Source organism: Nelumbo nucifera, chromosome 4 (assembly GCF_055504915.1).
Source record: "Nelumbo nucifera cultivar China Antique chromosome 4, China Antique-T2T, whole genome shotgun sequence".
In the NCBI taxonomy this organism is placed as follows: Eukaryota; Viridiplantae; Streptophyta; class Magnoliopsida; order Proteales; family Nelumbonaceae; genus Nelumbo; species Nelumbo nucifera.
This window is the reverse complement of record NC_142652.1, coordinates 9391404-9406965: the sequence shown is the minus strand read 5'-3', so window position 1 is coordinate 9406965 and position 15562 is coordinate 9391404. Positions and strand designations below refer to the sequence as shown.

At 35.1% G+C, this 15562-nt stretch overlaps 1 protein-coding gene across 1 annotated transcript in view; it reads left to right on the top strand.

Annotated features, from left to right (window-relative positions):
* Window positions 1–15562, top strand: part of RST1 (ARM repeat superfamily protein) — a 63174-nt gene that overhangs the window by 44853 nt on the left and 2759 nt on the right. Inside the window, exons 16-24 of the mRNA XM_010250308.3 lie at window positions 2393–2487; window positions 2576–2791; window positions 3041–3118; window positions 5205–5387; window positions 6320–7219; window positions 7292–7588; window positions 11016–11678; window positions 11796–11943; window positions 14319–14437. Of these exons, the coding sequence (XP_010248610.1) occupies window positions 2393–2487; window positions 2576–2791; window positions 3041–3118; window positions 5205–5387; window positions 6320–7219; window positions 7292–7588; window positions 11016–11678; window positions 11796–11943; window positions 14319–14437 (2699 nt within the window). The remainder of the gene's footprint in view (window positions 1–2392; window positions 2488–2575; window positions 2792–3040; window positions 3119–5204; window positions 5388–6319; window positions 7220–7291; window positions 7589–11015; window positions 11679–11795; window positions 11944–14318; window positions 14438–15562) is intronic.

The following is a 15562-nucleotide window of genomic DNA, read 5'->3' as shown; positions in this document are numbered from 1 at the left end:
GATGGCACTATCCTCTTTTGTGTGACTGGGGATCCTTGGATAGCAAGGAATTTGAAAGGGGTGATAAAACTATTTGAGGTTGTGTCAAAGCTAAAAATCAATTTTCAAAGGAGTTGTGTAGTGGGGCTGAATTTAGAGGAGGAATTGGGTGAGGTAGCTGAGGAGTTAGGTTGTCTGATTTCTAGTTGGCCTTTGAGATATTTGGAGGTGTGCTAGGGCTGCACTGGTTTGGACTGTTTAGGAGGAAAGAAATGCCAGGATTTTTGATGAGGAGAGGAATGAGGTAATTGTATGGGAGTGTTTAATTAATAGAGCAATCAATTGGGTGAAAACCTTGGAACTATTTTCTCCTTTTTCCTTTGATGATTTATGGAGAAATTAGGAAGTGGTGGCCAAAAGTTCTAGCACGAGACCTAAACCATCAATAGAGTGGAAGCCTCCTCAAGAGGGTATCATTAAGCTCAACTTTGATGGTAGCAGTTTAGGCAATCCGGGTCCTTCTGGTGTTGGGGGAGTGTTCAGAAATACAGACGGACTAATCATTGCTTTATATTCTGGACCTATAGGAGTAGGGGATTCAGTTAATGCAGAAATTAGAGCTGTGGTACAAGGAGCTGAATTTTCCAGAGAGCTGAATTGTGAACAGCTGTTAATTTAAGGTGATTCCAAGCTGGTGATCCAGTGGTTAAAAGAACCAGAAACAGCAGCCTGGTCCTATAAAGGGGATTTACGAAGGTTTAAATGGCTAACTACAAAGTACAAACATGTCAGTTCAATTCCAATGGGAAAGAAGATCAGCGAATAGGTTAGCAGATTCACTAGCTAAACAAGGGGTGCATAGGAACCAGATGTATTGGGCTAAACTGTAATTCTGTGTTTTATTCTGAGGCTGCATCTCGTGTCTCATCTTGGGAACTTTCTGTGTATCTTTTTGCCTCTAATCTATTAATAAAATCACTCATTATTCATCAAAAAAAAAAAAACAAGTTGACCATTGAGGTTTGGTTACCGTCTCAGTTAAGGATGAAATTAAACTTTGATGGATGCTCATCAGGTAATCCAGGCCAGTTGGGAGTTGGGGGTGTCTTCAGAAATGAGGAAGGAAGAGTTTTGGCCCTTTACTCAGGCCCGATAGGGGTGGGAGATTTCTTTGAGGGCAGAAGTCATAGCCTTACTTCAAGGACTGAAATTGACAAAACAATGGGGTATGCAACACTTAGAAGTGGAAGGAGACTCCAAGCTGGTAATAGGGTGGATGCAATGTAGAAACTTGGAGTATGGTCACTTAGATGGCCTCTAAGAGATTATTAGCTTAGCAAGGGAACTTGGGTGCAATTTAATTGGGTAGGAAGGTTAGCAAATGGAATGGCTGACACTTAGCTAAGCAAGGAGTTATTAGGGAGACTTTGTCTTGGGCTTGTATGTAAGACTTTTTATTCTGATTTTCCACCCATCCTTTGGGTGGTGATAACTGTACTCTCCTTTTAATATCTTTAATGAAAGTTACCGTTTCTTATAAAAGAACAAGTTGACCATTGAGACCAGACAACTTTACAAGATTACAATCGTGCCCAGAACAATTATTGTTTATATAATTCTGAATTTCTTGCTGATCAAAAAATAAGTTGATCATCGAGGGGGACTCTATGATATAGTGGTGGGCTGGTTAAAGAATCCTGACACAGATCTTTGGAAGTATAGGGAGGTTCTCAAAAGGTATCAATGGTTAACCTCCAATGTGGAGGTAAATGTTCAATGGGAAAGGAGAACAGCAAATGCGATAGCTGATGGTTTAGCGAAACAGGGGGTGCATAGGGGCAGTTTTTTTTTGGGCATAATTGTATCTCTTGTGCGATTCTTGAGGCTGCATCTTATGCCTCTTGTTAGGGTTTTTGTAATATTGTACTTCAGTTGCTTAATATGATTTAATGACTTCTACTTATCATAAAAAATGAGAGTTCAGAAACTAACAAGGATTTTAACAAAATAGAGAAAAAATGAGAAGAAAAGATGAAAGTCATTAATCGAAGAAATGGAAGGGGGCTCTACCAGATCCTTTCTTTGGCCAGAATTGGCATAAACTAAGTGATAACAGCAAGGAAATTCTCAAACATCATCTATCATAAAAATCTAGATTCTGGTGGTAATCTTCTTTCTCACCTGATGGGGAAAGGAGGCAGACCATAACAGCTTTGCACTGTTAGAGATCATTTTAATTAACAAAACTCTGAATTATAAAAATTAAAAGTAGAACAATAGATATGGACATGAAAATCAAAAACTATCTAAGAAATGGAACTCATCCTACTTATATATAAACAACCATGGTATGAAGCATTCTTATATTTGGTTTGTTCTCTTACAGTGTTCGTATTTAACTTTTCACATGCAGGACAAACAAGCAAGAATGTTAATGAATTAGCTGGTGCAGCTCTTTTATGTCTTTCCTTTACCCCAAAAAATTTACATAACCTAGGGATGTCAAAGGTAAGATTGTAAAAATATGCTTTATGATAAGATACTTTATTTGGTTTTATTATGCTTTTGAATTAGGAATATTGTACTTTGCTTTCAGGAATTATTGGACCTGCATGCTATGCATGAAGATGTTTTGCTTGAAGCAGCTGAATCTTTGCAGCTCTCAAGAAATATTCTGCTAGCACTTCTTTCTCTGCAATCTTGGAAACCCTTCATGCAACGCTGGATGAGGGCAGTTGTTATGTTTATTGATGCTAAGGCTCCATCCAGTGTGTTGGATAAAACTTCAAAGGCAGCTAATGATATTTTCAAGGTTTGCTGTCCCTCCAACAGATCACTGTACAGATGGTGCTTGAAATTAATTCCAGAAAAGAAAAACATTAGGTCCATCATCTTTTCTTTTTTGCCAGATTAGTATAAAATATGTTGTAATTCATGTAGATTACTTTATCTGCTGCTGTCGCTTGTGAGATTCCTTCTTAGCCTATATGTGGTTTTGCATTGCATTCTATTAAATGCATAGGTTTTAAACAACAGTATAATAATTTCCTAGTTTATGCAGATTCTTTGTAGAATTGCAGAAGAATCTATCCCCCGATCTGCTGAGAACATGGCACTAGCCATGGGTGCATTGTGTGTGGTAAGAATTTTTATACCTTGTGGTCCTTGCTATATATTCTCATAAATGCTTTTGGATGTGAGCATTGCTGAAAATAGCTTTCCTTTTCCAGATCCTAATAGATAAACATGTTAGGTCAAAGTTATTTCTGTTTTTGATTGGTATCCAGATTAAAAGAATTATGTTATTCCTTTCATTGCCATTATTTTGTTATATAGTAAAGGAAAGCTTACAGTGAAGGGGATATGTATTCCCAGATACATGTCAAAATGATTGATATGATGGTACTCGGTTTTGAAAAATCCATCAAAACAGAAAAGAAGCATGAATACAATCACATGCTACTAATAAGAAAGAAGGGAAATGCAGCCCAAGTCGATTTAACATAAAAAAATGCTCTTTCAATATTAGGACTCTGTTGATATATTTGCTTTGTTTTTTATTTTGTGCTAGTTTTTTCTTTGTTATAGGGAATAATGGCAACCGCGGATAAACTGACCATTTTATTGTAATTAGAAGTTGACTTATAAATGGAATAGAGGCACATGTCTCATGCTTTTTGGTTGGTTCTCTTTCGTATATTCTCTCTTCTTCTTACATAATACATGGTATACTTTTCACTTATAATTCTAAGTAACTGATTAGAGATTAAACAAGTGACTTGTATAAATTCTTCTAAGAATTTCTGGCAAGGCTAGCAATTAGAGCACTAGCTGAGTTTGGAATCAATTAGAATGAGGAGTTTATTCTGGATGCCAACTCCCTAGCCTCCACAATAGGATGTCTCAATATCCATTCTATTAGGAATAAGGCACAAGAAAGAATTCTCCAGAGGGTCATGTTGTTTCTTTTTTCTTTTTTCTATTTTAGCCTCAAGTAGGAGGGGCTAAGGTTCTTTCAGCTGTGACAGTGCAGATGACAAAAATCTTCACTGGGCCAAACAAGTGATACTTGATACAGATAAAAGAGATTCCCATCCAAGCTGCAAAACTGCAAGAACAGAAAAGATGACAGATGCTTTCACAGAAGGTCAGATGCTGTTTTTGATACAAGGTTTTATTTTACCAGTTTCCATGGGATATTGTCTTCTAAGTAGAAGTTAGGGGGAGGGGGGCAGAACCATTGTCACTACTTCAAGGGGCTTTCTTATTGGCTTTTGTTGTACTTGAGGCATCACTGAGGGAGACTCTAGATTGTGATAAATCGAATAAGAAGCATATTGAGTGGCCCTTGGAGGTTGTTGACCATCAGGTTATAAAACTGAGATTTTTAACCTCCAGGTTGAATCCATTTTGGGTATGGAGATCTGCTAATTTTTGGGCAAAAGTAGAATCGGTTTGTGAGGACCAATCTATTCAATGGAACCTTTTTGCAGTATAGATATACACATTTATGTCCTTGAGCTGCCTGTATGCTTCTTCCTATGCTTTGTACTTTTTTTTTATTATTAATAGTAAATTCTATTAAAAAAGTTACTGTTTATATACAGTACAGTCCTACACTCCAAGTTACTTAGAGAGGTAGGAGAAAAAAAGCTTCACAGCCATTGGCTAACAGAATCAAAAAGTCCAAGTTTAAAACATATTACAGAAGTTCCCCTGGGCCTAGCACCTTCATTCTAATTCTCTTTTGTTAACCCTCTACCTGGCTAAACTGTCTGCTAAGCTGTTAGTGGACCTGGGAATTCAACTGAATAAACAGTTCAGACAGGAAGGATAAACCATTGCTCTTGTGATTTGGATCTTAAACATTAAGTTCCTTCAGTCTTCGATAGACACCAACTGATCACAACTTGTCAATCTCCCACAACAACCAAGCTACCCCTGTCCCTACAACTCATTAATAATTAATACAATTTTTGATTGTTAAATAGAAAAATCCTTGGTGGAGATTTTGTATTTCTCATTCTCAAATAACCAAAAGTGATTATTTCACAATACGTCCGATTGCCTGTAGTACTACTAATACTTGTGAAGCCTGTCGTGCAGTTGTGGGTTTTCTATGGTCCTATTTGGTTGCGATAGAAAAATATGTTCTTTTTTCCCATGCTATTACCATGATCTGGTCTTTTGTACTCATTTCATTTAACATGTTTTCTTATGGGCAGGTTTTACCTCCGTCTGCTCATGCAGTGGCATCATCTGCCTCAAAGTTCCTGTTGAAGTGGTTGCTTCAGTACGAGCATGAACATAGGCAGTGGGCTGCTGCAATTGCACTTGGGTTTGTCTCAATTGGTTTGCATGCAACTGATTACAAGCAGAAATTTCAAATCATTAGTGGACTTCTTAAGGTGGATAGAATTCTGATACAATATTGTTTGAAATGTTTACTACGTGGATTTATTTTACACATGGTATTTTTTTTATTGTACATGTTCTTTTTTTTGCCCATTATGTTCCTCTGGAGGTGGCGCAGTAGTTGCAATGGAGTGCTAGGATGGAATTGGAATCATTTCCTACTCCCACCTTGATTTCCTGGAATTCAAATAGCTACCCCCTCTCCCCAACAAAAGAAAAAAAAAAAAAAAAAGGAACTCCAGATCAAACAAAAACCAAGAATTGAAGGGGAAGACATTTCAAATTAGGCTTAACTTTGAGAGTGAATCCAAACAGTAAAATTTAGACATTTTCCAAATATCCGCCCCCACCCAAAAGCAGTTGCATCTTTGTTAACAAAAGCATATTTATTATGAGAATGTTAATTATTATAAATAATGATAGAGAGAAATAAGGTGATCCTTCAATGGTTTGTGTCTTAGATTGAAGATAAAAAGGTAATGGAGGTTTGAATATTTAAATTGCATATTTGTAACTAGAGCTCCTATTCATAATGAAACATCCAAGTCAATGATTGTTTACCTAGTTTTTCAAAAATATGAAAACCAGGGTTCTATGATCAAATGTTTTAAAAGCTCAAGGTGAAAGAAAAGCACAAGGGCCTTTTAGCACCAGAGGTGCAATGCACAAGGTGTGAGGTGAGGTATATGCCTTTCTGAAGCAAGGCACTAATTTTTGAGTTATCCATTTTCCTTTTTCAGTATATCTTTAATGTACAAATATTTTTAATATTAAATGTTTGGGTATTAAAATACCACCGAACTGGTTGTCTCCAGGAATTATTTTTTCATTGGGTCCTATTTTCTGAATTTATGCACTATGAATTATATATTAAAATGGATTACTGCTGCTGCCACATTTTTCTTGGTGGTTTACATTCTTTCAGGTTCTTTCTGATAGCAAAAGCATTCTTGTCAATGGAGCCTGTGGGGTTGGCCTGGGTTTTATTTGTCAAGATCTTCCTACTGGTGATGAAGCTGCTGATGATTTTAATTTGGTAGAAGAGACTGACCAGATGAAGGAAGCCAACTTACTTGGAAAGATTGTTAGGACCCTAGCTCTGAAGATATGCCAGTTTATTCCATCTTCATCTTATTCTCTGCAGAGTCTCTGTGATTATTTTCCCGTAGACATAGATCATCAGGATGGATGTGGAACTTCTGAATTGTCTTACAATAACAGTAATAATATGGGGGAAGATGTCTGGGGTGTTGCAGGACTCATCCTTGGTCTAGGAAATTCTGTTAGCACAATATACAGATATGGGGCCCATGACGCCTTGCTCAAGATAAAGGCCTTGATTACATCATGGATTCCGTTTGTGAATCCTGGTCTTCAAAACCCTTGTGGCGGTAATGAGAAGCCGGAGATATCATTATCAGTGGGTTCCTGTCTTGCACTGCCAATTGTGGTTGCCTTTTTCCGGAGGGTAGAACTCATAGATGATGGTGAACTAGATCATCTAGTCAATGGCTACAGAGAACTAATTTCTGAACTTCTTTCTGTAAAAAAATCTGGAAATTTCCATCCGAGTTTGTTGATGGCATCATGCCTTGGAGCAGGAAGCCTCCTCTCATCCATTTTAAGTGAAGGATCACATCCTATTAAAGCTGAAGATGTCAAAAGCTTGATGGAATTGTTTAGGAGATGTTACACCAATCCTTATCCTTCTACAATTCACTTAGGTGGGATGCTTGGAGTTGTTAATGCATTGGGTGCTGGTGCAGGGATTCCTACTGGTGTATATTCTTGGCCCTCCAATTTGCAAGCTGCACATGAGCAAAAGGTGATTACACTCTACCAGATACTATTCCCTAGTTCATTGGCACAATTAATTGTATCTAGTTTTGGTTGACAGGATTCACCTTATATCAGAGGGCCTATCCTTTCATGTCCTGTTTGTGAGCCACTATCGACATCCTACATGCAAGAGCTGTTCCTAGTTGCACAGGATTCCAAGGACCAGCAACTAAGAAGACATGCTGCCTGGGCTCTTTCATTTCTTAGACATCAATGGTGGTCCAAGGAATTCCAAGCTGTGAAAGATAGTCCTCAGAGTAACCTAAATGATCATATGCCTGTTTCACAAAGTTTTTCAGAGGACAGTACAGTCTTGAAGCTTAGCATGTGGCTTTTGGATCTTGACTGTTCTGGGGTAGGTTTTCTTTTACCAGCTTTTAAATGCTAATTGAGATGAGATGCTTTAATATGTTTTTGTTTCTGTAGATGTATTCTTTTCCTATGAAATATGGTTTTTTTTTGGCACCTTACGGAAGCTGTTTGTTCATATTTGCTTATTCTCATATGATATGTTATCAATTTCTAGATCAATAAACTGCTATCTGCATTTTTTTATCAATAACTCAACCTTTTATTAATTAATATAAAGGAATGTACAATACATTAAATACAACTGGACTGTGAGAGATAAAACCTTTTATCTCTCCCCCTACAATCAGATCCCTTACAGTTATGCCCTGAAAAATGAACCTCTCTCCACCCCTTGTTTAGCTAAGGCATCTGCTACAGAATTTCTATTTGCATTTTCCAAAACCAGAATCAAGATTAATCTATCTATTTGCCTTTAGAAGCTCCAATCAAGAAGTGTACATTTGATGTGAAAGCTTACTTGTGGAGTACATTATCTCCATTTTGTGAAAAGGATCAATTATGTGCCAGTTTTGAGACCCAGTACATGTATAAAGATGATAGTGAAGATCCCTCTTGATCACTGTTTTAAAAGGCACTGAGGCTGGCATACAAGAGAGGCATAGACACAATTGTTGAATACACTCATAGTTTGGAGGCACTTAGGTTTTGCCTAGTACCATCATACACTCTTACCGTTTAAGCCAAATTTTTAAAATGAGATGTTATAAATAGGAGTGCGAGTATTGATAAAAAAAATAAATGGAAGTGTGAGAACCATTTCATTGTGTTCACAATTACATATTAAACATTAGAAGAGATGAGGAAAACCTTCCTCATTGTTTTCAGGCTCCATTGGGATTGGAGATTCTTTGAGAGCTGAGATCTATGCTGTATTGGAAGGTATTAGAAAGAGCAAGGAACTGAAATACAAAAATTAATTATTGAAGGGGACTCAAAGTTGGTGTTGAACTGGATGCAGAGGGGAAGTGGCCTTTGGAAGTTCGCTAATGAAAGAAAGGAAATCAAATGACTAACTAGGGGGGTGGAAATACAATTTCAGTGGGTGAAAAGAACAGCAAAAGCCTTTGCAGATGCTTTGGCAAAACAGGGTGTGGGAAGGGTTCATTTGTACTGGGCTGTATTGTGAGCTTGTTGTTGCTTTCTTGGGAGTGTTAAGACTTTTTAACTCTATGATTGCTGTACTGTTGTTTTTATATATTAATATAATGAAATTCTGTTACTGATAAAAAGAAATGAGGAAAACCTTCCAGACTTGTTTATTATAATAAAATACTATAAATATAACTTTTGGCACCATTGCTTTAATTGCTTTCAATGCTATACATTCATTTCAATATGAGATGACAAACTAGATTTTGCTAATAATATGCAATTTATGTGAATTGTTAAATTTTGACATAGTGATTTGCAACTTTGTAAAGCAATGTATTGTTACTTAATAGCTGATAATACTTGTATAACTATGAATGGTGATACTTCAACTTTATATTTAAAATTAATGGATTTATTATTAGAAGTTGTAAATATGAAATTTTATATGTTATTATAATTTTTCCATTTTTTGGGATATCTAATATATTTTTTTACATATTTAGTTTTCAGTTGTTTGTTAATTACAAAATCCATGCTTGGGAGGCTTACACCTTAGGATAGTGGAACGCTGTGTCATGCCTTTATGTTTAAAACTTTGAGATATGTACAAAAACTGAGACATATATTAACCCTCTTGACTTAAAATAGAGAAAAGCTTAAAATGGTTAAGGGGTGTTTAGAATGAATTGACCCCTGCCCTAAAGAGCTTCATTTATATTAAAAGATATGTACAAATATAGAAATTTCCTTACAGGGTTGAAAGAGAAAAAAAAAAGAATAAAGAACAAGGTACAAAGTACAATAGGGACCATACTATTAAGATGCATCAAGTCACATAATCTCCACACTCCCCTTCAAACTAATGTGCAGACATGAGCACCAATTTGCCCAAAAGAAAGAGATGTTGGGCCCTAGTCATAGCTGATAGCTATGATTATAACCCTAGCAAGTGCACTAGTTATCAAGTAGTATAAAGATATCGTTCCCACGAGGATTTAACAAAATAAGTATTAGAACTACAACCTTCCTTAATTATTTGGACAACCGAAATTCAGATCCAACAATAAGAACTACTGAAAATTAAAAATAGAAAAAGAAAATAAAAGCAAGGATGATCAATAGCTGAATATGCAACGATTAACTGAAATCACTAGGACCATTGGTCCGCCTAACCATTCCAATGAATATTAATGGATGAGATTAACCAAGATAATTTATCATTTCCATAAGCTGAAGTTTTTCCAAATTTATTTAATGTTCTTTCCCAAGATATATCAAATCTATTTCTATCAAGTAACCCTTTGATCTCTCGACTAGAGTTCTCAAGATAGAAATGCATTAAGTTCAAAGAAAAACTTATACATTCAGATGAATCATGTATATATATCCCTATATACCATTCAATTCACACCATGAATTATTCAGTCCATTATATGAATTCCTCTCCCGATTCATTCACATAAACCCAATCAACAACATCTAACCTCATTTTTAGTGCATTTTCTTTTCTTTTTCACATTTCTAGGGGTGAGAATTGTTCGGTTAAAACCGAAAAAATGAACTGAAATTTTTGGTTTTGGTTTTAAAAAATTTTGGATTCGGTTTCTGTTTTCAGGATTGGAAATTCGGTTAACTGAAAAAAAACGAATTAATCGAAATTTATTATATACATAATATAATATATATTATTAATATGTAAAACATAATATATTATAATATGTATATAATATACATTATATAAAATATTAAAATATATAAAATACATTAACATTTACATATATTATAATATACATAAATATATTAATATATATAATTTATAATATGTATTAGTATAATATTAATAAAATTTGGTTTTAGCCGAAAAAAACGAAAACAGAACCGAAAATTTTGGTTCCGGTTTTTTAATAATTTGGTTTTGGTTCGGTTTTATGTTTTATAAATTCGGTTTTTAACCAAATAAACCGAATGCTCACCCCTACACATTTCTGTGAAATGACTTGTGTTAGACTGGTATCTCAAAATATACTCAGCTTAGAACTATCTGTCTTTTGGGGCTTAAGTGACTAATTTTTGACATTTAAATATTGACATAACATGAAACTTATAGTGTAGTGATTTTCATTTTAATTGCGCTTCATCAATTCATTGTGCTATAACAACTTTGTCTTGTCAATAGCCACTAAAAAATATCATTATATGACTTGTCAATTTTTTAGTTAGGAATATTTTATTTAACCTATTTATGCAATCACTCTTTGTTTAGCTTATCTGCTTATAATAACCACTGATCACTATACTGTATTCTGACTTCAATTCAGATGGGAGCCATCACAGATGTAAACACAGTTGCAGCTGTTTTAAGGTACCTGTCACGAGCTCCCAGATTGCCCTCAGTGGATTGGGGATCCATAATCAGACGCTGCATGAGATATGAGGATCAAATATCTGGAAAGTTATCCACAGGTCAGGCTGTTAAGAAAGGAAACCTTAGACAGGAGTGCATACAGTTCTCATTAGCTCATGCAAACCAACTGAGTTCCCTCCTCTTTTTTCTTGATGAACTCTCTGACCTTCCAAGGTTCAGGACACTAGAGTTGAATCTGCAGTCATTCCTGCTCCGTCATTTGGCAGACCTGATAAAAATTTTCTCTGGTTCCAGGCTGGAGAAACTGTTTGATCATATGGCTGATTACATATGTTCTCCAACTTCTTCATACCAGGTTTATAATCCAGCTCAGAAAAGTTACTTGCGAGTTTCATTGTGGGAGGGTCTGAACCTGTGTCTTGATGAAGCCTCCACTGAGTCTGCGGAGTATCTAACAAACATGGAAAAGTGCATGGGGTTGCTATTTGCCTTCTTGCCTGTAATGCACTTTGATGCCAACCTTGATCCTGATCAGGCAAACTCTCATAAAGAGTGGTTAGAGGCAGTAAGATGCTTGAGAAAGGCTCGTCATGGCTACCTAATGAGTCTTCTGGAGGTATATAGTCCTGCTAACAATTATCTGATATGCAGTTCAGAATTTAAGTGATCTTTCTTTGGCATCTTAGCCTTCATTTGATTCTTAATAACTTGAACTGCTCTTCCTACCATACAGGTTCCAGAGGTGGGTTTAGTACAAGGAAGACAATTAGCAGAAACCATAAAAAGAATTCAAGCAAGAGCCAGGCTATTTATGATTGGTTCAGTTCCATTCACTGAGTTGGCAAAATTAAAAGCTTATATTCTGAACACAGAATCAGCTGGTTCGTTTCTAAACATAAACAAATTATACATGCAGCTAGTTCATAACTATATGCATGTTAGAGTTGTGCATAAACATCAATGTTTTAGCATGATGGCATGCATGCCTTGGAATATATGCATGCGAAAGAGCAAGCTATGATGAGCTTTTCCAGTACTGTATTGATTTTATGACTGTTGGGTTCGAGGTTGGTCAATGTAAATCCAAACCATTTAAGGTTTGTCTTAAGAGTGAGAAATCAAGAAGAATAAAGAGAACAACTAGTTTGATGGTGTGGATCTGATAGGAGTTGTGCACTTGAAGGTCAAACTTAAGCCTGCACTGCTTTGGAGGTTTCAGAATCTCCTTAGTTTTACTACCGATGTGTATTTACTAATTTTAGAATTACTGGAGTCTTGGGTAGTAAAACTTTTTTTTTATCTTCTTCTCTTAATGGGATGATTTAGTCTATTTTGAGAAAATGGATTTTTAGGTCATGGGAGAGTTAGTTTGTTATGGGTTATTGGGTTTAATATCATATAATCTTAGTTCATTTTTTCTTTAAGGTGCAGACGCCTTCAAAACCTCTAATTGCTGGTTCATAGAGAACCTATTATTGCAACTCTTTGTGACTATTTTTTTCTACAAGTTTTTCTATAATCTTTAATTTGCTTTTTTTCTTCTTAAATCCTAAATAATCACTTTTCTCTTAGCTAACAACCAATGATTTCCATTAAACACTCTCTGTAGCATTGCAAGAACAGTTGATAAGCCTATCCCTAGTAGTTTTCTAATGTCTTCTTCTTTTCTCCTGTTATATAAATGCTACCATGCCAGAAACACTGTAGCATTCCAAGAGCAATTATAAATCTATCCTGAGTAGTTTTCTAAAATTCTTCTATGATCTTTAATTTGATTTATTTCTTCTCAGAAATTAAATAGTCTTTTTTCTGTTAGCTAACAACCATTGATTTCCATTAAACATTCTATGTAGCATTGCAAGAGCAGTTGATAAGTCTATCCCGAGTAATTTTTTAATGTCTTTTTCTTTGGTCCTGTTATCTAAATGCTACCATGCGAGAAACATCTGTCATGTCCTACTTGACCAGCCTCAGGTCAGTTTAGATACCATTTATTTTCTACTAATTTCTTTAAAGCTATTTCTGGGTATGCTTGTTCTTAGATCCCCTAAATTGAACTACCTTTCTATTTTATCACCCATTTTTCTATTGGTATTCATTTAATCTAGATCTTAAATCCTTTTCCTTTGTCAATCATGAATATCCATTTTTTTGTCCTTGATATCTAGGCTGTTTTTCTACATTTATTTATTTAAACCTTAGAATAGACTTATTAAGTTGTTTTTGCATGCATTGGGCTATATATACTAAAAAATCTGGAAATTCAAAGTTATTAAGGGTCTATGAATGGTCTTAGGTTTTCTGAACTGAGAAACCAATTAGTTGCCTCAGTTGGGGATCATGTTTAAGAGTGATGGAAGTGAGAGAGAAGGGATTATGTGATCTTTTCTTTGGCTTTATGTTTTTACAGGTCTAATGAGTTCTCCAGTTAGTTGAATTGATTATATAATTTGAGGTTAAAACTTAGTATCAAGCATAGCTAGTCATATTAAAATGTTTAAGGGTTTGGTTCACCTTGTCGGCCACTAAAATGTTCTAGGCCCAGCTTATGGTGGTTGATGAGTTGAACCAACATGCATTGCACATATGTACGATACTGGGATCATGCATGTATGACCAGTGTTTAGAAAATGAACCGGACCAGCCGGTTGGACCCGTTGAACCATGACCCGGGAAAAAAACGGGTCAGAACCAGTGACCCAGATGGTCAAATCGGAAAATTAGTGACCCAGTCCTGGTTTTAGAAAACCGGCTGGATTTTGACAATTCTTTTTGCACATAAATGTGAACTTCTAAAGGCCATAACTCGGATGTCCGATTGGGGTAACTTTTTGCGATCTACATGTTTCCAACGTGAAAAAGGCGCTTCGCCCCACTGTTTTTGCTAAAAAAACGCCTTTTGCTTCAAATATTAATTTTAATATAAAAAATTGAAACTAAAATAAAATATATATGTTATAGAAGAATACAATTATATATTTTGAAAATATGCATATAATTAATATTATTATATCTATAATTATATATCATATAATTGTGCATATTATATAATATATAATATATTTGTATAAATTATATTACATTACATTATAATATAAAATAAAATAAAAATATGTTATAACATAATCAATGCCCAGTCCGGTTCTCTGAACATTGTATATGACTGCTCCAGAGATGACAATGCAAACATCCAAGGCTTTGCACTTTGCTTGTAATACTTATTCTGCACTTTTTCTTTATTTTTTCAAAACTGCAGGTATCTGGAATGTATTGGTAGAAGTAGTTTCAACTCTTCAACATGCAGATGGAGGTATCAAAAGGCAATGGCTTGTTGATGCAGTGGATATTAGTTGCATAACAAATTATCCTTCCACGGTATGAACATGTTCTATTTTGAAGATATGTGAATCTAGGGAAGATACTTGTAAACTTATGTTGGTTTCTGAATGATATGTTTCAAAAATTGTTACCTGTTTCCAATCTCTCTTTTTTTTTAATTGCACACTCATGTGATTATTTGTTGTTTTGGGGGATATGTATCAAGAGATACAGAACAATACAAAGAAATGACATGTATGATGCATGATGTTTGTGTCTTATTGGTCAGATATATAGTTTGCAAGGCTTAACTGTCCATATATAATATAGTTTCTCATTTCTTTTATTTATGCATGAGTGCCATTTTAAATATCTACAAAGAAATGACATGTATGATGCATGCTGTTTGTGTCTTATTGATCAGGTATCTTATATAATTTGCAAGGCTTAACTGTCCATATATAATATAGTTTCTCATTTCTTTTATAAATAATTTTTATAAAGAATTCTGGATGTACAAGTAAACTATTGTGGGCAAATTGAGTGCCATTTTAAGTGTTTTGCTGACTTGTGGCATATGACATTTAGGAAGAAATTCTGCCATAGCTGCTACTGTTTAATGTTATTTGTTAGATAGCTACAATTTGATTTGTTGATAATATTTAAAGAGTAAGAAAGAATTAAATCCTTTGTCTTTCATAAATAAGATGGTTCTGACATTTCTCTCTTTTGCTTCTTATAAAATTGTTGTCACTGCCTCTTTGAGTGATACTTTGGGACCCCGGGGTAGAGAGATACTCCCTTTTTATTCTTATTCCCTTGTTTTATGTTGTTTTCAGTTATTTCTCTTTTTCAAACATTGTCTTTTCTTCTATGAGTTGTCTTTTGTAAAATCTAAATCTTCATAGAAATCTTAGAAGGCATGGAATTTTGGAAATGAGGATCTCACTGACCCTCTAAAGGTGGCTATGAACTTCTCTTCCTTGAAAGATCCTAGAGATTCAGTTCTTGAACCGATTGATTTTTATGCCAGGTGCTTTGGTTCTTTATTCCGTCTACTCTCGCTTTCAATGAAAAATATTGGGAACCCTCTTTCATGTACATGTTCAAAGCATTTGTTTGGGTTATGGTTCTCAAAATGATAATTGCAAGCAATATGCTTCAAAGAAGGAACAAGGAATG